The sequence below is a fragment of the Sparus aurata genome, chromosome 18 (assembly GCF_900880675.1).
Source record: "Sparus aurata chromosome 18, fSpaAur1.1, whole genome shotgun sequence".
NCBI lineage: Eukaryota > Metazoa > Chordata > Actinopteri > Spariformes > Sparidae > Sparus > Sparus aurata.
The window spans coordinates 35510425-35534479 of record NC_044204.1 but is presented as its reverse complement, the minus strand read 5'-3'; the positions used below and the strand labels follow the sequence as shown (position 1 = coordinate 35534479).

General features: G+C 41.8%; 1 protein-coding gene across 2 annotated transcripts in view; it reads right to left on the bottom strand.

The window, feature by feature from the left end:
* The window catches only part of rxfp1 (relaxin family peptide receptor 1), a 73541-nt gene that overhangs the window by 9048 nt on the left and 40438 nt on the right, over positions 1–24055 (bottom strand). For both annotated transcript variants that reach the window (XM_030397430.1, XM_030397429.1), the window contains exons 3-14: positions 23529–23612; positions 16435–16540; positions 11677–11748; positions 9089–9160; positions 5809–5880; positions 5439–5510; positions 5204–5272; positions 5019–5090; positions 4192–4263; positions 2668–2739; positions 1387–1458; positions 762–833 (exon numbers count right to left, since the gene is read on the bottom strand). In XM_030397430.1, the coding sequence (XP_030253290.1) occupies positions 762–833; positions 1387–1458; positions 2668–2739; positions 4192–4263; positions 5019–5090; positions 5204–5272; positions 5439–5510; positions 5809–5880; positions 9089–9160; positions 11677–11748; positions 16435–16540; positions 23529–23612 (907 nt within the window). The remainder of the gene's footprint in view (positions 1–761; positions 834–1386; positions 1459–2667; positions 2740–4191; positions 4264–5018; positions 5091–5203; positions 5273–5438; positions 5511–5808; positions 5881–9088; positions 9161–11676; positions 11749–16434; positions 16541–23528; positions 23613–24055) is intronic.

The following is a 24055-nucleotide window of genomic DNA, read 5'->3' as shown; positions in this document are numbered from 1 at the left end:
GAGACATTTCACACGAAAAAAAGAAATGTCGGCTTCATCGTTCCAAGAGGTGACAAGTCAAAAAAAATCACAATCGTCTCCGTCTTCTGGGGGCCGTAAACGATCGGACAAAAACTACAAAAAAAACCTGAACAGAAATGGAGAAAAGTCTTGTTCGATGAAAAGTGGCGGCAGACAACCATGGAACAAAAACAAAGCACTCCTTCTTCTTCTTCAGGTAAAATAATCTCATAAATGTATTCTTCCAGCTTTCATGCAGGCAGTCAATCAAACAGACACACAATTGCCGACTCTTGGTGTTCATCTGTTTATTGCCAGTAGGTTCAAACAAAGGTTCATCTTTTCTCCCTCAGCACCTCTTAACATCAGACAGAACATCCTTCCAGATCTGTGCTGAGGTCAGCACCTCAACACAATGTCTGTTCAGGAAGTAACGATGCAGTTGTTGGGAGGAACGATGCTCCTCCTAACAACTGCATCGTTACTTCCTGCAGCTTCAATGAAACTCCACGTAATAAAGAGTCTCCAGGAGCGTCTGAATGTATATAAAAGGTCAAAAAGGGCATTTATTTCTCCCTCCTTGAGCCACTTCACTCACAGAAATGATGGATTACACTCAGCCCGACTTGAAATATCTCTCAGCTGGAAGAGACGCCTGACGATCTCGATAAGGCTCAGAAACGTGTGACTGGCTCGGTGTGGACGTGGCGCTCACGTGACCAGGATTAACAGTAAAGACCCGAGCACGACGCAGTACTTACATGTGAGTCAGGTACTTCAGAGGTTCGAACATCCTCCGCTGTATGTTTTCAATTTCTATCCCCTCTATGCTCCTGGAGGATAGAGAGACACATTGATTTAGTCTCAGAGAGACACAATACAGCAGATATTGATTTGTAAACTGTACGATATGAGGAGAGAGAAAAGAGAAATGAGAAATTCTGCATCAGCCCAGATACGTTTTCTCTCATCTGTTCATTCAGACATTCACACATTTAAATATAGAAGGAGAGCTCATCATAACAGGACTTTCTCATTTTAACCCTAATGCCAGAATAAATGTGGGCAATGTATGTCTGCAGACCACAGATACGCTGAAACTTTACATTTCTTTAGGTTGCAACTTTCAGTTTCGTCTTGTGGTAAAGCGGTGCTCATGTTATGGGTCCTGAGGTCTCTTTAAAATATCTGCTGGTGGCTTAAAAACATTCAAATGCTGCGATTCTCTCATCAGAAACAAAATATCAGGTGATCCACACTACAAGTTACAGTTGCAGTTTAAGTCTTGCAGATATTGTAGAAATACGCCAGTGAAATGTACAAATGTGGACCCGTCAGTGGTTTCAAATTGGTTGCAGAATTGAACATCTAGCAAGGCATACTTACAGTGACTTCAGTTTATGGAGCTTTTCAAAGTGGTCAACTCGGAGCTCCATTATAGGATTATATGATATATTCCTACAAGATAAAGACAAGAAAATTGAATCACGATTCACATTACAGTACATCACACACGGACAAGGAGGTATTGAAGCACCTGTCGATGCTGCACGGTTGACAGATGTGTCCTCACACGGCATCTCATCATTTAGAGGTTCAGTGTACTGACGGCTGCTGAGCAATAATCCTTACCATTCTCATTAATTCAAACCCCGTGATGAGCCGTGTTTCCAACCGACTGACAACCGAATATGATGAGATTATTTGAAATGTCACAAAAAGGCTAATCAGGTGCGAGGTAGGCAGTGTGACTCATGGAAGCACATGGAAACCAAACCAGGTGAAGGACAACTGACGATACAACTCACAGAAGGAGAAGAAGAAGAGAAGGAGAAAAAGGAGAAGAAGGAGAAGAAGAAGAAGAAGAAGAAGAAGGCCACCTAAGATGGAATATTTCAAACTTCTCTTCTTCTTCTCCTTCTTCTTCTTCTTCTTGTACCGCAGGCAGCTGATCAGTCATGTTACACCAAAACTTATTCTGAAAAGATTTTCCATCTTCCATAATCCAAATTTTTGTATTTTACAAAAACAAAAACACCTCAAGCTGTAACAAACCTTTTCCAGGTTGGCGACGTGTTGCTGGTTCCATCAATCTTTTCTAACACATAACCTCAGAATGCACATAATAACACCTGGATGGAACACGACTGTGATCGGCACTGAGTGTATTTACTCTCCACAGCCTACAGACAAACGAAGGAATTACAGGAAAACCATGTAGCGTGTAAGCCAGCACAGTTTTCTCTCTTCGATTACAATCTCACTGCACAACTGTTGTTAAACCGAGTCAGAGGTGAATAAAGTCGCCGCTCAGGAAACAGAATATCCTTCTGCTGCTTCACAATAAAAGCATTCAGCAGGAGCAACAACGAGGGGCTTTTACTGTGAAGCAGCCACAGGAAGCACACTGAGTTTGTCACGTTACTCATATCAGCCGGCTGATAACTGTCTTGGAAAGGATTATAACTTATTTACTTACATATAACTAAAACAAAATTGTAAAATGCACCCAGCTTCTTGCAACGGCACTGAAATTATATATGCAATTACTCTCAGTCACTGACAGCACAAGAGACAAACACTACCAAATATTAATAGAGGTTATAAGCCTGCACACACACGGCTGTATATATATATCTGGATTGTATGTGTGTAAACAGAACTCACAGTTGGAGTAAATCCCCCAGTAAGACGAAGAGATTGGGAGGGATCTCCACCAGCCGGTTGTTGGATAGATCCCTGCGAGCCGAGACAAATCCACATCGGTTCCCCAAAAACACAAGAAGCAGACAGATATTGATGACAGCACTGAGTATCTGACAGGAGAACACAGAACTACAGGAGCAATCTGTCCTCGGTAACATTTATAGTTTATATTATAATCACCTCCTCAGCTGTGGGTTACATGTACGGATGATGACAATGATCGTAGCAGCAGAACATCGTGTGTGTACAGCTGTAAGTTCTGCGGATGATACTTGTGTTTATACAGCTCATTACTGCAGATGGAGGACCAACAGAAACAAATCTGTCCTGGATGTATGTGAGTTCTATTAAAGTTCAATGCAACATAAAGAATACAGAAGGTTACAGTCCGTATTCTTAAACAACACGTCAGATTTAGATTTGTCTGTTCATGACCCGTGTGGTCTTCAGCTGTGTTTCTAAAGACAGTTCAAGCATTCCCATTCTTTCCATTTACAACAATTGAGCCTCTCAGATACACACAGATGTTCAAATGGTACTTAAAAAGGATTTTATCTCACAAGACATCTCGCCTCGACTAAAAATCTCCACAAACTGTTTGTCAAAATCAGCAGAGATCTCAGGGGACTGCTGAACAATAACTGTTGAAACAAAAGAGGCTTTTAATGGCTACGAAGTGTTTGGAGAGATTACTGTCATCCAACACATGTCCAGCAGCACTGTGCAGCAATAAAGACGTAAAATAAAAAGATCTGCAGACTGCATGAGCTCAGATAGATGATAGATCGGAGGGGTCGTGGTCTCAAACAATAAGGGGGAGATGAATATAAGATAACGGGTCAAAGAACGTGTTCAGAAAGCTTTTTTCTTGTCATCTTCTTTTCTGAATGACCATTTTCCTGTAAAATGCCTCGATAACTGTAATCTGTATTCATTTGTCTGCTCGTGGTGGTGAGAGTGGAAACGTCGGTGGCTCTCTTGTGACAGCAGACCTCCTCCATGGACGCTCATAATGAGTTCAACCTGCAGATCCTCAGAAACCTCGTCATGCTGTTAAAGTTAGTCAAGAGGACATTTTGATCTGAAGGTCAGAGGCTCATTAAAACATATAACAGACTTATCAGATCCTTTAGGGGACCACATGGATCCTCCTCAGGATGGTATTTTTTAACAAGGTTTGGTTTGTCTTTGACTGCAGCTTTTAGTCTTAGTTTAAAACTCAGACATGAAGTTACTGAAAGCTTCACGTCTGAAGCCTCGACAGTAAACGATAAAACAATGTGAGGACCAGGAGAATTCAGGTCACTATAAATACTTCACTAAAGTTTATTTACTGTTTTTCTTCTTCTTCTTCTGAAGCCGTCGCTTCTGAGACGCGTTCACAACGACCCACATTTAAGTTGTTTACTTTTTGGCGCAGTCCTTAAAGTTGTGAAAGTGCTCCTTTACAATTTTAATCTGCACAATCAAACAATGATAACTTACAATTCTCCCAGCTTCGGCAGGACCCAGAAGGCCTGCTCATGTATGTGGCTGATCCTGTTCCGCTGTAACACCCTGCAGACACAAACCAAACACAGATGATCATGTTACAGCTGTTTGACCTGCATCAGCCCGGTTAACACCGGCGCCGGGTGAAGCTGAGGCTCGGGAAGGAACATTTGATCACGCTTATTTTAAAGTACGACACTGTCACTGTGTTGGTGCCAGGAAACAGCTAATTGCAGTTACAGGAAGTTGTTTACTCGTGTTTGTCTTACGATATATATCTTAATTATCAGAGAGGATGCTTCCAGTGTTTCAAAACGACTGCAAACATTCAGTTCACTGAAACAAACATGGAGGCATTAAAGCAGCAGAACTAAACGCTGTGGTTATAAACTAGACAGGACAGAAATAAATATGTGAGGATGACGTCACTGTGACTGTATCTGACTGTGTGAAAGGAACACAGATCATTAATTAGAATGATCCTGTTACATAATCAATGAAGTCAAGCTGCCTGGGGACGCACTTATGGCTCCGGCTGGTGGGGGATCAATACTTTCCTCAGATATATATAATAACATATAGATAATAATAGATATATCAAGTTGCCCGTCTGAAGTGAATGATAATGTGATACAAGTGAATTCAGGGAGGACTTGTTAACACTTCGCCACCCGCAGCCATTTAATTAATCATTGTCAGCACTGATTTCACGCTGGTGTCTTTATCTTAAACTGATCTGAAAACCTCTCACAGAAATTCAAGTGAAAGTCCAAACAATTAAAAGCTAAAACTTTGACTGAATTGTGTGAATGTATACTTACAGAACTGTCAACATGCTGCACGAGTTCAACGACAGATTTCCAATCGTTTCGATGAGATTTCCCTCCAAATCCCTGCAAGAAACACGTCACGAGACAAACACACAGAGACAGAATCAGTCCATCAGGAGACGCGTCGCCGCTTTGACGAGACAGCTTTTGATTTATTGACATCCGACCGTACTTACAGCCAGTTCAATCTCGGCATTTCCCGACAGATGTCATCCAGCTTCGTCAGAGAGTTGTTCAGCAAAACCCTTTCAGTCAGAGAGACGCGATATAACAAGGGGCAGTGCACTTTCCATCAAAGCGAGAGCAACTCATTCATCTGATCAACACACAGCCTCTCAACACCAGACCGTCTGATCAGCTCAGAGGACGTCACACAAAATGACAACGAGATGAAACAGAATAAAAACTCACAATAAAACAAGCGAGTTCAGCCCTGAGAAGGTCATCGAGGAGATCTGATGGATGTTGTTGTTTTCCAGGATTCTATAACGACGACGACGACGACAAAAGAAAAGTAGTTTCAGCCTCATTTATAAAACAGTGATTCAGGAGAAGATGAATTTTTGTTTCATGCAATAAAAAGTCAAACCAATCTTTTATTCCTTTTTCTAAACAATTTTTTGAATTATTTATGACTAAACTTGACTTTCCTGCTGAGGTAAACCTAAATCTCCATGAAGTAAAATAACTCGTATGTAAATCTGTGTGTATCTATCTCATATACGAGCATTTTGTCTTTCCCTCGGTGCTGAAAGTTTGTCTCAGGAGGGATTTCACATACAGCCACTCCAGCTTGTGCAGGTCCCGGAACACTCCCGGCTTCAGGATGGAGATCTTGTTGTAGCTCAGATATCTAAGAGAGGAAACAGGAGTTTGGACGGTTACATCAGAAGAACCTGGATCCAGCCGCTGATCGGTCCTGGAGCACTCTGACTGCGCTCAGTAGTTCAGACATAAAGTTTACACGCTACTCGTTCTCGGTTTCTACATGAACTCCAGCATCTCAGTGTCTACGTGCAGATGACTGTACTTTGATACAGCCAGAAAACCAAAACAATATCAAAAAACATCAGCTGTTGAACGTGTCACTTTAAAACCACGGGGACTCGTCTTAACAACCTCTGCTCTTCTTGGAGGGATTTCCATGATATTTTGCGACTTCCCTGCAGGCATTTGATCCTCTTCAAACAGAGAGACATTAGCAGTCAGGCGATGAGGCTCAGCTCACTTTCAATACAGCCCACGGTTAAATGCTCGTGCACATTCTACTCTGAAGCTGCTGTTTCAGTCTGATGTTACATCGTTAACAGCGTCTGCACAAACTTTGGCTGCTATGTGAAAGCTTAGTAATGTGATAAAGAGACAAACAACGTCTCTCTCTGTTCTCAGTATGAATTATTTATCACAACACTGGACCAACGCAAACAATAATTTACATAAAGGTAAAGAGAAAACTAATAACTGTATTTATCGAACATACTGTCCCTTAGTGCTGAGCTTTGTTTGAGTGGAGAACAAACAGACAATCATTCAATCTGCAAACAAAATCTTCTTTATCAACGTGTATTGTTTGTCACAAAAACAAATTGGTTCAATTTTCCTTTGAAAAACAGGAAAGTCCACAGAGAAGTAGACGTTTCTTTGAGTGGCTGCTTTCACAACAGAGGAACATCGTCAACAAGCAGTTTTATTTTATTTTCATAAAAATATGTTTGTGATTATACTGAGATTATAGTATCGTGTTTCCTGCTGTGTAGACTACAGATACAGACCTTGAGTTTAGAGACAATAGATGTTACAATGTTACTGAAAAGATTTCAAGAAATGCATTACGGAAACTAAGTTAAAGAGTTAAAGATCACATTCAGGATGCGACTGATTTAACCTGCTGGAGAAGCTAACACTGATGTTAGCCTGCTGGAGAAGCTAACACTGATGTTGGCCTGTTGGAGAAGCTAACACTGACGTTAGCCTGCTGGAGAAGCTAACACTGACGTTAGCCTGCTGGAGAAGCTAACATTGATGTTAGCCTGCTGGAAAAGCTAACACTGATGCTGGCCTGCTGGAGAAGCTAACGCTGACGTTAGCCTGCTGGAGAAGCTAACACTGATGTTGGCCTGCTGGAGAAGCTAACACTGATGCTGGCCTGTTGGAGAAGCTAACACTGATGTTGGCCTGCTGGAGAAGCTAACACTGATGCTGGCCTGTTGGAGAAGCTAACACTGATGCTGGCCTGCTGGAGAAGCTAATATTGATGTTACCTGTTGGAGAAGCTAACACTGACGTTAGCCTGCTGGAGAAGCTAATATTGATGCTGGCCTGCTGGAGAAGCTAACACTGATGTTAGCCTGCTGGAGAAGCTAACACTGATGTTGGCCTGCTGGAGAAGCTTACACTGATGTTAGCCTGTTGGAGAAGCTAATATTGATGTTACCTGTTGGAGAAGCTAACACTGATGTTGGCCTGTTGGAGAAGCTAATATTGATGTTGGCCTGCTGGAGAAGCTTACACTGATGTTAGCCTGCTGGAGAAGCTAACACTGATGTTGGCCTGCTGGAGAAGCTAATATTGATGTTGGCCTGCTGGAGAAGCTTACACTGATGTTAGCCTGCTGGAGAAGCTAACACTGATGTTGGCCTGCTGGAGAAGCTAACACTGACGTTAGCCTGCTGGAGAAGCTAACACTGACGTTAGCCTGCTGGAGAAGCAAACATTGATGTTGGCCTGCTGGAGAAGCTAACACTGATGTTGGCCTGTTGGAGAAGCTAACACTGACGTTAGCCTGCTGGAGAAGCACACATTGATGTTGGCCTGCTGGAGAAGCTAACACTGATGTTGGCCTGTTGGAGAAGCTAACACTGATGTTGGCCTGTTGGAGAAGCTAACACTGACGTTAGCCTGCTGGAGAAGCAAACATTGATGTTGGCCTGCTGGAGAAGCTAACACTGACGTTAGCCTGCTGGAGAAGCTAACACTGATGTTGGCCTGCTGGAGAAGCTAACACTGATGTTGGCCTGCTGGAGAAGCAAATATTGATGCTGGCCTGTTGGAGAAGCTTACACTGATGTTAGCCTGTTGGAGAAGCTAATATTGATGTTACCTGTTGGAGAAGCTAACACTGATGTTGGCCTGCTGGAGAAGCAAATATTGATGCTGGCCTGTTGGAGAAGCTTACACTGACGTTAGCCTGCTGGAGAAGCAAATATTGATGCTGGCCTGTTGGAGAAGCTAACACTGACGTTAGCCTGTTGGAGAAGCTAATATTGATGTTACCTGTTGGAGAAGCTAACACTGATGTTGGCCTGCTGGAGAAGCTAACACTGATGTTGGCCTGCTGGAGAAGCAAATATTGATGCTGGCCTGCTGGAGAAGCTAACACTGACGTTAGCCTGCTGGAGAAGCAAATATTGATGCTGGCCTGTTGGAGAAGCTTACACTGATGTTAGCCTGTTGGAGAAGCTAATATTGATGTTACCTGTTGGAGAAGCTAACACTGATGTTGGCCTGCTGGAGAAGCTAACACTGATGTTGGCCTGCTGGAGAAGCTAACACTGATGTTAGCCTGTTGGCTTTAAATTCCCTGTACAATATTAATGTATTAATGAGTTTAATTAATTCAAATTGAACATCCATCTTTTCTTTTCCATTATAATAAGATAGCTAACCTGGTACAGGTGAAGTGAGACAGCTGTTCGGTGGATACAGACAGTCTCATGTACGTTTTAAACACAGATAAAAGATCACAGAACGAGTGCAGATTGAATAATCATGTATTAATAAGTACAGGATTGTCTCCTGTAACAAGAACAAAGGATTTTCCGGTCTTTCAAAGTTAAGATCTGCTCGCCCAATTAGGAGTTTTTTTGTTCTGTAAGGGATCAACTTCTGTCTGAGTGGATTTATAAAACACTTGAGACACACGGCTGTGAGTGAGCCAGCGAGAAAGTCAGGCTGAAATTCAGCAGTCTGAAAAGCTCACACTGCTGTTCACCGAAGTACAGCCCAGACAACTGTTGGCTTAATTACTGGATTGCGTTCTTTATGAGGTTGATCAAACTTACAGCCTTGTTAAATTACACAGCCCTCTGAACGCGTCAGGACTCACATCTCGGATTCTGTTGTGCTGGAGATATCTGCGTGAAAGAAAAGCACAGAACAGTTTGTAAATCATGTGAGTTCCACATGAACACTGCAAGAAAATCAATGTCTTCCCTCCAGTCACAAATACGCTTTACTTTTATTTCTGACAGCTGAATGTTCGAGCTTCATCGTGCAGAATGATGTATGTGCAGCGACAGACACTAGAAAAGTTGTTTTCACGCCTGCTGGAGGTGGAAACGTTGTACGGTCTCATTTAAAAAGTCGTTTTTCAGAAGCGGGTCTGAGTGAGTCTGCTGCTCGTACATACAGCGAAGGAGTAAAGTTTTCAGTGAAGGAGACGTCTCGTGACCAGCAGCAAACTTTGGAATCGAAAGATAAATCACATATTCATAGATTCAAGAATTTCATAAGGGGAAGAAGGAGAAGATGTTTTTTTAAAGGATTTTAAAAAGACAATTGGACTTTTTTTGTGGGGGAAATGTTCACATTACATATTTATGAGCTGAATCTGTCTGGAGGTGGAGGGGACGCTGGTGGAGTTACAGCGAGGCGAGGAGGCAGTGTGACTCTGTGGTGGGTCGTGAGCGACACTGCCGGATATTTTTAAGGACACCTTGTGACGATTTCTGGCCGCGAGACATCGGAATATCTCCAGCTTCTCCGTCTCCTGTGATTGTGTTGACCGAAACACTAACTTGAAGCCAAAACAAGATCTTAACCAGACAGTCAGCTCCGACAATTAAACCTAAAAGTTGGAACATGAGGGAATGTTAAAGCTGCTGCGAGCGTTAACATAGTTCTAACTCTCCTCCCTCCTCTCTATACGTCACCACATGACCAGCGGTAATCACCAGACACAGCAGCAGGATTCTGACAGAACCGCCTCTTTATGGACTTCTCTGTCCTGACTGGATAAAGAGGGCGGGGATACCAGAACATTTATTTTCTCTCTGACTGTGTCCCAATTCAGAGTCTGCATCCTTTGAAGGAGCATCTGAAGGCCAATTATGTCACAACGAATCTCAAGGCTCCTTCTTCTTCCTCTTTTTGGAGGACGCACCGCTACGATCCATCGCAGCCTCACATATCCCAACATTCTTAGCACGCCCGAAAAATAAGAAAGAAAGAGAGGCGTAGATTTTCACTTTCGCGGGCCTGGGCAGCAGAAATCGTGACGTAAGGATAAAACATCTGGTGCTCCAAAGGCTAGACCGTCACATTTAACAACGGCTGCCACGGTTAGCAAAGTCTCTCTGAAGGACTCGCCTTCTATGACCACAAAGACCGGGTCCTTCGAAGGATGCAGACCCTGAACTGAGACACAGCCTTCGACTAGACGAGACGAGTTACTGACCCAACACACTTTAACTGTGCGCTGCTGAACACATCTTCTTTGTTTTTTTATATTTCATTTAAAACTTCTTCTTTTACAGAGAAAAAACAGGACATTGAGGCTTCAACAAACAAACAATCGCCTCGTCAAACCCCACCTATGGGAAATAAACCCCAAGAAGCAAAGCAAACAGACAAAAGGACAAGACAGATAAAACATGGTGTACTCAATTCAGTTCAATATGGGTTTCTATGGTCATCCATTTATACGATTACAGTGTTTAATTGTGCAATAGCCAAATGTTCAACTAAAATATCAAAGTTTTTAAGGTGTCATGGTGGTCCCCTCTGTATTGAGTCAAGGAAAGGCTGCCATATCTGTTTAAATCTACTTGCTTTCCCTGATAACTCGTACCGGATCTTTTCCATGTGCAGTGTACTGGAGAACTCTGTGAGCCAGGCCTCAAAACGTGGGGGAAAGCTCTTTGTTCCAAACCTTAAGAATGACTTTTTTTGCAATGAGAGCGGTGATGAGGAAGGGTAGAATGAGTTTAGTTTAACACGAGAAAAATGAAGTCTATGTATGACCTTGTACTGGATTAATTGGTGTCTTGAGTTAATTGAGCAGAAGGAAACACACACACACACACACACACAGGGCTGAATGAGGGGATCAGTCCAAATGATCAGGTGTTGTTCAGGTGTGAGCTGAACACACTTTCGGCTGGCAGCTGTGTTTTGTGTCTGTGAGTTTTCACCTCGTCTGCATCGTCCGCTCTTTATCTCTGCGAGGTTTTCAACGCGGTCAGAACCTCCGGAGCTGAAGCCTCTGAAGGTTCTGACAGCGTGATGCAGCCAAATGGTTCCTGGCGGCGGATCAGAACCGTTCTGCTGCCTCACACAGTCTGTGGCGCTGTGTGAGGCTGATAAACAATACAAACCTGCGATGAGCGAATCTGTGCGCAGAACAAAACAATCGCTTCTGTCGGTGCTCCCGGCGGACGTCTTAGTCTCATTCACATCAGCTTTGTAGTCGTGAACTCTTTTGTAGTGTTTGTCTGAGAAAGGCTCGTCATCGTCACAGCTCTGTGCTGCTTTATGCTGTCATGAATGGAGAGTGCAGGCGCTCATGCATGTTAATAACACCACTAATAAGACTGGTGCTTATCTGAAAGGACAGAAAAACTATGTCATGTATAATTCATGGCTGACTCACAGTTTCTGTAGGCTCTGGTATCTATAGAAGGTGTTCGCTCTCAGGTTCTGAAGCTGGTTTCTCTGCAGGGACCTGAAAGACAGAAGAAGCTCAGAGCGGCGATATGAAGTGAGCTTCATGTCAGCGGCGTGAAATGTTACACCTTCAGATTGTCACGGATTTTACTGTGAACCTGTTGAACTGTGAAATGTTTTTTTTTTTGAGCTTGTAGAAAAAATATCCAACATTCAAAATGGCAAAACTTTGTATAAGTACAAAAAGACACCGACACTCCCTGAGAGGTGAATATTCAGTTTGTCTTAAACTTGTATTTGGGGAAACTGAAACTAAGAAAACTTGACAAATCGAACACATTTGATAAAATAAACTGTATTCTCTGATCTCTCTTTGTTAAGTTGTTGCATTTTTTATTATTTTAAATGTGAAGAAAAAGTGATGAACACATTCTTCAACATTTAAATCAACTTTCTTTGAATCAAGGAGACGGAATAAATGTTATAATCTTCTATCTCGCACTGAGTCAATTACCATAAAATGTGATCAGTCACGACAGACTTTCAGTAATTTAGTCTTTTAACTTGAATTGACTTGAATGAGCTCACAGAGACCTCGTGGATCCAAAGCTTTACAGCTCGTCCTCTCACACACTGTGAGGTCAAACATTTACTAATCAGTTCTGCTGCAGAGTGAAGCTTTTCTTAATGTTCCCACGATGAGGATGAAGAGGATGAAGACTCCGGTCCACACCTGTGGTAACAGCCAACACAGTCCGACAGCAACGAGGCAGATAACGTGTTTATTTTAACAAACCTGGTAACCAGAATATGAAATATATCTCCTTTAAACTGAACTGTAATCTCATGTACGTTGTGTCTTTCCTGCTACGCCGTCACGTTCCTGCACACACATCATCCGTCATCAGCTGCCAGCTGAACTCACGCTGAGATGAGGAGGTAGTAAGATTATGTGACATCTAGAGTTCAACAGCTCTGAAGTGAAGGCCGAAGCCAACAACTGGACCAGAGTCGTGTCCAGCATCGAATCCTCTGCTCTGACTCATGTCCACGCTGCAGTACAGTGAATAACCTGTGATGTCAGTCAAAGACGTGCTACTATATTTTAAAGTCGGCCATAATGATGGTACTTGGAGAGCCTTGTATTTCTGACGTGCTACTTGTGGTGATAAAGTTTGAAAAACACAGTTTCAGGTCACAGCGGGTGATGTAAGAGCGACTCAACAGAGGAGGAGAGTGAATCTGAATGAAGTGACCTGCCTGAAGCCCTGCAGGCAGCTGTCAGACTGAGGCTGAACTGTGTGAGCTGATGTGCCAACATCTGTAACACTACACAACCCTCCAAAACTGTCAAACCTCAAGACGTGATAATGACGATGATGCTAGATATCTTATTAGACTGTGCTATATATCTGAACAGAAAGAGAAGGAGTATATCCTCATTTCCCTCTTCATTAGACTTTCAATAAGCCGATTTTTGTCTTACAGGCTCTCGCTCTTCTTTATTTCATGCACTGCTGCCCTTTAAGATGCATTAAGACTCCAGGATGTAGGGGGCTTATTCGTGCCCCCTGATGTAGAGAAAGTAGCCACAGTCCTTCAGTGACATGTGTGTGAAGCAACACATCCACAAAGACTGACAGCAAAGGTTATTTTCAAAGATCTCAGGCGTCCATCATTGTTAAAGCCTCTTCCATTTCATCCTCGTCTGTAAGCTTTCAGAGAACGTGCTCCGTCCGTAAACGCAACCTGAACCACCTTTATACGCTGTTCTGTGACACACAGGTGGGAACAAACGGCAACAACCAGTCTGTATCGTTAAATCCAAACCGGCTGCAGTCAGACAGGACACCGTCTACTGTGGGAGGTTATGGAGGTGACCACTGTTCTTTACTGTAACGACTGGCTGCGGTTAGCAAGCAGCTCTGGTAGCCGTGGAAATAAGTGGCCCCATTAGCTGAAGGTAGGCTGCCCGCATGACAACCTCCAGCCGGGAGTCACCGCGTCAGACGGAGAATACAGCGAGGATGATTTACAGCATCTCTGAAGCAGGACTCTGAGACTCTCCAGGGATGAGAAAACATGAAGAGGGAAGAAGAGCCAGAGCCGAGTCGGCGTCAGCGGTGGATGAAGAACTGCTGCTTTATTTTTGTTTCTGTCCAATTGGAATGAAAATTTTGAATTTTCTTCAAAAGTTTAAGCTAAGATTCTGGCCATATCTTACAAATTGCACCATTAAATATTACACAACCCACATTAATTCAGTAGTTCTCTGATGTTTCCAGCTGAGTGAGTGGGACTCAACCCACCGACAGGTCACAGATGAGCTTTTAATCACAGCCTGTGTCGTTAAAGGAGGACAATGTGTAGAGTTTTTCATATATATATAAAAATACTGCTGACACATTTGAATAGAAATGAGAACTGAAGTCTTTTGATGGCGAACCGGGCCTGTGGGCGAACACGGCCGTGTGCTAACAGAACAGAACAATTGATGAACAGTTAATGTTTGTTATAGTTTCATTTGTATTCCTTGTTTCTCTAACGCATTTCTGACACATTTCTCTCTCTCTCTCTCTCTACAGAAACACAAGTTTAAACAGTTTTAGTACCACCACTGTTTTCTGTGTGCAGATACAGAACCATGAACCGGGGCGAAGCTGACAAATTGGAGGCGGCACACCTGCACACAGTCGCAGTAAATTGAAAGGAAAATGAAAGTAAAAATGTAACTTTAGAGGGAATCGTGTCTGACGAGGCAATCTGACGGCAGAGCAACGAAGAAAACACCTGCAGAAAATCAAAACTTCTTTCTGGAAATCAGAAAGTTCTTGTGGTGCATCTCGGACCTGTCATGTTCGCTCTGCCCGCTTTATGTTCCCGTTGTTTCATCTGGTGTTTCATGTTTTATTATCTTCTCTTCTGGCCTTCGTTATCCTCCAAACTCTGGTGTATTTCCTGTGTGTGTGTTCTCTTTCCTCATGTTTATTCTCAGTATGTTGTCTCTTGACTCTCTGAATCTGGTTTCATCGTTGCCCGTCTCTACGTCACGTAAACTTTCTGTACATTTGAATTTTGCTCATTAAATCATTGGACTATTTGAACTCTAATGAACGACTGACTGGCCAACAGACCTAAAAACACAAGACTTTAGTGAGCTGTCATTCCAATCTGCTGCGGACAAAAGGAAACAAAGTGGTCATGAATCAGTTAAATACAAAGAAGTTTTTATCCTTTTCAACAAAAAAAAAAGGGAAAGCTAAAAGTGCATGAAGAGCAGAATGTGCAGCTCCTCTGTCGTCATCACACAATCTCCAGATTCAGTATATTTGACATTTCTATTAAACCACATATCGTTCACTGGAACAGCTTCCACTTTCCAAAGACTTAACTTTTTAGCAATTTCCATTCCAAACAAAACAGCAGCTATCTTAATTTGTGTCTGATAGAAGTCTTTGCCAGCCTGCGGTACGAGCCCGACACCTCCAAGTGTGCCAAGTCCAAGTCATCTGTTAAATCAGCTGCTGTGGTTGAATGTGAAGTTCACACATTTGCAATATAAATATAGTTTTTCTGCTGGCGTCCATGTTTTCCTGAGCAGATACACCAGGTCCACAGGAGGAGCGCCGGGCCTTTGACGACAGTGTAACTACATCATTACGTGACGCACTGGGGCCCAAATGAGCGAATGTTGTGAAAGAAGAACCTGTAAAACAGTGGATGGATTCTTTTGAGCCTCACATCCTCCGAGGAACAACTCGTTTGACTGTCAGAATTTGAGCCAATAACATTTGGGAAGTTTCGAAGAGCCGTGCGATTAAATTATTTCATCCCCATTGATGTTAACCAGGCGTTAAACAGGAAGTCTATCGGGGAAAAGTAAAAAAATCAACTTCCAATTGCAGCATAGTTACTTTACAAATGTGACTTTGCAGTTCTTCCAATCGCTGACTGGAAATAAAAGCAGACTTATTATGAAAGTGTAAAGGAATTACTTTAATAAAACGTTACTTGGATCATAATATCCTCCCACATGATGTCACAGAATCGTCTCCTGCAGTCTCGCCGCCTCAGGCTCTTGCAGACTTGACATGATGACAGCGAACACGTCGCGGTACGTTCGAGTGAAGCCGAGAGGGCTCGGTCCGCGGGTCAGAGGGCGGACATTTGTATTCAGCTGCAGATTACAGAAGTCTCTTTCTTTATTCAGCCGCACCTTGAGAGGGAGGTTGGTTGACAGATTCTCAGCTGTGCATTTCAGGGAGGTGGAAAAAGTGGGACAACTATAAAACATCATACAACCCAATTATGGTATAAAGAAAGTGCTGCACAGATTCCAGGTCACACAAAAACAGCCTGGAATGCTGCGTAAGTGATTAAAAAGGGACAATTCATGAACTCTGTAATAACTAAAAGTTAAAAAAAAGTCTAAAAAAAACCCAAAACTATCTCAACAGAATTTAAACTTGAATTATTCACTTTGACAAAAGACTCCACAGATGTGAGAAACCCTGTGCAGCGTTCAAGGACATAAATACTCATCAGAGATTCATCTTCATTCAGACTTCAATGCCAGCTCATCTTTTGGAAATGACTGGAACACACAGTGGCAGGTTGGTGCTTTGGAGTTTGAGATCTGCGACAACTCTCACATGCTGTGACAGTCACAGCCCAGGATGAAGGCTTCCAGGGGAGTGCTGGAGCTTTAGGATACTGAAAAATTAAGGGGATATTTTCTACTCACATCATGGTGACATTCATTGCCACCACTGGGATGTCTTGAAGCCGGGCTCCGTCACAGTCCAGCTCCAGGTCTCTGCACTGGCAGAGCTCGGGAACGACACCCAGCACTGGAGGGAGGGAGGAGAGAGGGAAATCAAAGGACACATCAATCAAGTGGACATCCTGCCGAGTGCCAGGGTGTCGAGACTGCAGCTGTTTGAAAGAATGGCAACCTAGTGGAGCTGGAAGAGGATGTGAGTCCTGAGAATTTATTAAGAGTGGCTCAAGGCAGGAGTCAATAACAGGACCAGGTCTCTGGAGAGAGCTTATTGAATATTCCTAGTTTAAGTCAGCGCTCATTTCCTTTGATCAAATCCCCAGCTCAGAGATGGAAGATGTGATGAAACTGAGAAGATAACATTGTTTAATCAGGCCTTCCTTCCGTCCTCCAATGAAAACACACTTCATAAGAGGACAGCAGAATCAGCCGCAAGGAGCAGTTAATGAAAGACTGCCCTTTGAAAGGCAAACACGTTTTCTATCGCCAGAGTTAATCTGTTTTCATAGTTATATTAATATGCATATTATGTTATCATAGTTAAAGCCGCTGTATGTGATTCACTTGAATGAAAATAAAGTCAAATAGCTCAGTATTCAAACTGTAATCTCTGCTATACAGTGTGTGATCTGCAGTCCAGGTCTCTCCTCCTCCTGCTCGCAGTGAAAGAGAAAATAAGTGTTCTGGTATCATTGCCCACGTTATCCAATCAGGACTGAGGAGTCCATAACGAGTCGGGCCTGCTTTCTAGGTGAAGATACTCAGAAACTCTGTTTTCAGTGTTGACATCTGAACGGGCAGAACCGGAGGGTTTCTTTTGTGTTAGACTGAACAGAGATGGTTTTTGTGTGGATTAAGCCTTTTATACCTTTTTTATACTTCAAACATCTCGTTTCTGACCGACACCACCAATATGATATGTATAATTAATACAAGAACTAAAAGTCATACTGAAACTCATAAAAACTGAACCAAACTAAGCATTTTTAAGCAATAATGACCAAGAGGAAACGAGCAAACCTTCCCTGGAAACTAACAGACCAATATGAATTCAAAAGAAAAAATGAAAAGTGAAATTAAAATAAAAACTCATGTTTAGATATCATTATTATGATTATTATCATGATTTTGATTATTATTGGTGTTGTTTTTACCTCTTTGAACATATACAAATGTAATTTAAGCCCCAAGCCAATTTTCTTGGCCTCTGCTCGAAAACTGCATATCCATAATAAAATGAGTATATCTCTGCAACCACAAGGTTTATTTGAATACTTCGAAGTTCAATGTTTAGTTGTTTATTTGAGTAGTGTTTGGGCTGTGTTTGGGTCATATAAACATGTTTTTTAACACGTTGTAGCCCAGCTTCTGCTGTTTAATTTGATATAAAATATGACTATATTCTTTCATAATTAGTGCAGTAGTGGCTCTGTGGTTGTTCTGCATGTCTTAAAGTCCTCCAATTGCGGGACCTTGGGGTTTGAACAGTTAAAACACAAGAACAGCCTAACACACGGTATAGGTAAAGGTAAAGGTATAAGTGCACTTCAACTCGTCTTATGTCCTATTGTTGTGATAATGTAAAGGACCTTTAATTAATTTTAATTGGTGTCAGGGTTCAGCAAGAACCAGACAAAACATATCAAATTGTATGAGTCTGTTTTGAGCTCTGCACTGTGTGCACATGATTCTTTCTTTATGCAGAACCACACAAAAGCTTACCAACATTAGCATTCAGATGATAACACGAGATGTTTAGAAACATGGATGTCCCCGTTAGTAAATAAGTGCAAATGAATTTTCATGAGAATAATCACAATTATGTGTGTTACTGCCAGAGGGACGAAGTATGTCAGGGTTAGTAAAAGCGTATTTTTACAAATCTCATAAATCACGCCACCATGACGATACGGCCCTGCAGACAGTATCTGATATATTTATGTAGGCTGAAACTTGATGAAGGCTGATAAACAGAGGAACAGGAAAACAAACAAATGTACTGCAGAGATAAGAGAATTTGTCCATTTTCAGATTGAAGCAGGAGGAAAACATTACTCAGAAAATCCTCCTGGAACAGCAACATAACCAGGGAGTAAGAGATTGTCTTGTTAGGGACAAACGCTCCAGGCAGGGTCTTCCTAATGGATCCATGTTAGTGGTCGGGCCAAGTGCAATTTAAAGACCCCCATAAATCAGCTTTCATGATGGTTTCCGGTGAAGAAGGCAAACCTGGAGGCCTGTGGAAACCGGACCTGGGTCATTTTGTTCTTCTGGAATTCATTAGTATTATTCAGGTTTACGTACTTTTTTCGACTCGCTTCTTCTCCTACATCAACTATCAAAATGTTCAGCTTTTTAAGGACATTACTTGTACATTTGGTTTTTCTATCCATCATGCTTTTGGAAATATTCAGCTTTTTCTGCTGAAATCTTCCCATTCATCCTTATGGGGAATTTTTTAAATTTCATTCTACTACTTCAGGATACATTCAGCTAGATAAACTGTTAAACTATCAAAATGTTAAGCTTTTTATACCCTTTCAATCTTGTACTTTTCAGCTTTCTGCCTTCTCAGCTTTTTCAAGTATCCAGCGTTTCCAAAAAAGAAAATTGCAATGGAAGTTAATGGGAAAATCTTCCAAACCATCCGTCTTTCAACCTCTTCTTGTCCCTCATACTTTGAGCTAGAGACACCATTCTAACTTTTAAAGAGTCAGACCTTGAACTATTGGTCATATATTCAGCTTTTTAAAATCTTTTACGGTTTTGAAATCATCACAGTTTTAGTTTTAAGGATTTTTAGCTTGTCTTCTGATTTTATAATGGGTGTGTATTGCGTCAGCTAGAGTGGAGAGCGGCTGGAAAAACTGGAGAAAAAATTCTCTTCAGCTTAATTTGGATCCCACAAATTTTATTTCACATAGACAATATATAGACAGAAATGTAGGACATCTTGTTGACCTTAAGTTGATGGTCTTATTTCAGATGTAGGATTTACACTTTTACACTTTTACACTTTTTGCTGCAGAAGCCCCAGAGTGACAAGCACTCCAGCAACTCCCCCATAAGCCGCAATGTTAATTTTGAGCCTAAATCTAAGACGAGATATGATGGTACCTGTTTTGTCTCTTGTGCCCTCATTTTTCACTCTACAGAAATGAAAAACACATGATAGGGTTCAGCAATGTCTCATGTAACTCACTGTGTGAATATTTAGGCAATAACATTAACACTTTTTTCTAGACTCGCAGGAGTTTGGGAGGTGTTTTCCATTCATTCAAGGGTGAAATATTCAACTTTGGTTCTCTGAGTTTATGATGCTATTATTATGGGTTATACAGTCCTATTGATGATAATAAGTATCTTACTTTAATGATTAATGATTAATGAAGGCCTTATTACCTATATTTTATAACTGCTTATTACGAGGACCTTATCATAAAGATTTACCCAGACGTGAGGCTTGCAATTCTGCGTATTACACTGTTTTCATACAGAGGATTTTACTTTTTATGGCCTTTTGTCAAAAAATCTGATCACCAAATCAGAAAAAATAATCAAAATATAATCCGTTCTGTGCCGCCATCGAGTGCTCGAACACTGGATCAGACAGAGAGCTGCACCCTGAGTGGCACCGAGACAAACAGATAAACGAGGAACTGATGAAGCCTGAGCGATTGGCCAACGAGAGGCCGATGGCGTGCCGGCTGCCACTTTGCATTTTAACGTCTAGCTTGATACAAGAAATGATAGGATTTTATTTTTTTAAATCATAAGTTAACAAGTATCTCCTTCTGGGGTTAATTAGCCAGAAGCTGAAGAGCCTGTTTCACAATTCATATCCGTCTGGTGCATTGAGATTAAATATCCTCCACATTCACACAGAGCAGCTTCTTCTGCTGGGGACTACAGTGAGCTTCCCACGACATGAAATCATTATTGTGTAAGAGGCTGATTATTCTGCATTACATTATTAATCGAATCTTTATTTTATATGGAAAAGTTTAATCCATGTTTATTAATCAGACTGCACAGACTCCATCCTGACTGCTGTGAAGAATACAAAACATGAGCAACATAATAAACCAACATGATTCTGGAGCTGCAGCACACAGCGAGCAAGCTGCTGAAGGCTCTCGGTGACCACTTCAAAATATGAACATGTATTTCCCACTCAGGCTGAGCGAGCGAGTCCAGATTGCAATGTTTTTATTCTTATTCATAGCCAGAAACTAGAAACTATGAAAATGACACACAAAAAGAGAAAACAGACAGAGAGAAAAACGAGTTTGCAACATGAGCTTAAAACTGTTGTAACTGTTTGTACAATTGCCAAGAGCTTGTGAAAAGGCTGATACATTAAAAGATTTATTCATTTATCTTTTTCATATATGTTATTGGTGTGGAAAAGTAATACACAGGTACAAGGATGAAACCAGAAAGGTTTTTATATTCACAGGGAATCACTTCCTGCACCGAGACCGCAGGATGTATATGCGAGGGTACGGTTGGTGTTCATTAAAAAAAATTGCTTGTCATTTCTATTTCGATCGACCTTGATTTTTGGGAAAAGTGGCAGCACTTGCTAAGGAAACTGGATTGTTTCCCCCTTTTCCCCCTAAGCAACCACCAATGACACGGGACAAACTGTGAGTTTATTCATTCGTTTAGTCAGTAATGAAGATGTAAAAGCAGGTGGAGACGGTGCTCGGCTTCCAGCCTGACCTCATCCTTCATCTTCTGGTTAGATTTTGTGCTTGGTGGCAGCGTACTTGGAAAGTGAAATTGAAGTTTAAAGAGAAAAGACAGATGGCATCATCAACATTTACTTCGTCTATTGCCAGTTTTATAAGAGTAACTGAGTGTGTATGAAGACGTAACGATGATGCACAGGCAGAGGTGGTCATGGGAATGGAAGAAGCTGATAATGGAGGAGAGTAATCCCTGGTGACACTGATATATCAAGGATCAATAACTCTCTCAAATCACCTGGGAGGAATTCACCTGCACATCCCCAATGCAAATGGCCCTCTTCCTATTGTTCAACTAATAATAACTCAGATCCAAATCACACATAATTCAAATCCCAATTCTAGTCTTGGTTTTCTGGACGTACTAATTATCAATGATATGTGGAGACAACTCTAAGTCAAGGCTGAGAACAAATCCTGACAACACCGTTCCCTCAGACTTGTTTTCTCGTTGGGGAAATTGAACATGTAATTATGACAATGGTCCGTGCATGCATTATTCACCTACACATATCACGTCTGACAAACCGATGACACACTAACATGGCCGTCAAAATAAAAAAAATCTGCTTGACAAAAAGCGTTAAATGAAAGTAAACTGCAGGATGTTGAGAGAAGCTGACAGCTGATTAATGGGGAAAATACAAAAGGAAAATTAATTTGTTTAGATGCAAAAAAACAACACAGGAGGGAATATTAGTGAGAAAAACCCTGTAGTTCCATGGATATATACAGTATATAGATAAATATACACATTGAACTGGCTGAACATGTTTGGTTTGGTTGATTTTAACAGAAATGTAATTTATCCTCAGGGGAAATGTTCGCTGAGTTCAGTCTGTCTTTATCTTTTGTCTTTCAGAAACTATAATGCGCTTGTTATTAATGAATTTATATTGTCTTATATTTTTTAACTATTGATTTCTGCTTATAATTTCTGTCTGTTTAAAGCCCCTGACTTGGCAGCTGAGTCACTTTATCTTCAGGGTCGGGTGTCATCGGCTCCTCTGTGCTCTCTGGTGTGAAGGACGATGTTGGCGCAGCACAGCAGGCAAACATTAGCACATCAGCAGCGAGCGTGACTGAAGGCTCATTTTCACATTTTCTTTCCTCGTGTCTGGGCACTTTTTAAAAAATCACAGGAGATACTTCACATTTGCCAGATTTCGTTGATCTTGTTTTCAAAGATACCGCTGAGCTGCCAGAACGCTTCACCAGAACCGCTCGTCAGACAGTCCAAATCCAGGCATGTAGCACGGACTGTTAACAAACCCGGCCCTTACCGTCTGTTGGTTTGGACTGACTGGTTTATAACTGCCAGAAGGTCGACTCTAATTGACAAAACTTTCTATGACCTAAACCTTTAAATCTGCAGAGGAAAACAATAGATAAGACACGGAGCTGGAACCTTTGCCTTTGTTACCAGCAGAGAAGAGAAGCACAATACGTCCGGCTGTCTTGTCTAAAGATTGTTGGCTCCACATTCACAGCAAGGATTTAACTTTTTGTTAATGCTGTTTGCAACTGAATGGAAAGGGCTGAGCCTGAAAGGGTTAGTTAAAAAGTTAATTAACTGTAAAGAGGATGTAAAAATGTCATTATCACACAGGAACACCTCTAAACTTTTTTCAAGCAATAACGAGGACATGACTCATCGCCGGCCTTCCACCCACAGCTTTATGAAACGATGCACCTGGCTAAATACCAGTAATTCTACGAGGACCTCAGTTCTGTTTGATAGAAAAATTCACATACAACTCGGTGGTGATTGAAACATGTACGGCTTTCTATTGGCGGTGGGCAAAGAATCCAGAAAACCTTCCGTACAGTGAAATGCCTCAGACAGATGAAGGTAACAACACCGACCATTCGGTCACAATGCAATGTTCTGCTGGGAAGCCTTCAGTCCTGACATTCACGTGGATGAGACCGACACAACACCACTGCAGACCTGCTCAGGACCGTGACAAGGAGACCGATTCATGGCGGGGCCTCTATGGATCGGACTTGTTCTAGCATGTTCCAGGGAGAATTGATTGGATTGGGATCTGAAGAATTTGGAGGCCTTATCGACAACTTGTGCTCTCCGACCCGTTCATTAGGCAGTTCAGGCGCAGTGTCATGGTGGGGAGAGTCGGGGTTCTGCACTGGTGTCTGTGTGTGTGTTAAGTCAGTGGTTTGTCGTTATGGTTTGTCAGTGTTTGATTTGAAGTATTTCATATGAAAGAACTATGCATAAATTGACCACAAATGAACCCATTTATTATCTTTAAATATGCAGTTTAGAAACAAGACTCTGGTACTCACAGCACACATTGGACTTGGTCCCGGTGTTGTAGCTGGGCGTTCCAAAGTACTTGTCGAAGAGATGAGGCCATCCGTTATTATCTCCTGGAAAAGGAAATGAGACAGAGGCGGAGATTACAAGTCATCCTTCGTCCCTCAGCACATCCTTTCAGCTGCAGTTCAATGTGATGTAGTTTAAATGTTCCACTCTGTCAGTCTGCAGAGCACACACAGCGCCTCTCTCTCTTTTCTTACATGAAGACACCAATGCGTTACTGTATGCAAGAACAAGGTCATTCCTGTGCTTTGTAATGGCTACCGACATTTAATAAACATGAATAGAAATTGAAATTGGCTTTGTGCAAAGTACAGAACTGTGAGCTGTGGTTGAAAGCTCTCAAACAGACCGTGATTTAAGGTCTCTGCTGCTTCCAAAGTCACGGATGACATTTTATTGACATTTAAACGAGTTTTCTTTTTTGCCAAGACAGCAGTCTAAAACATCTCAATCATATAAAGCAGCAGGAACTCCTCACCTCAGTTTACAT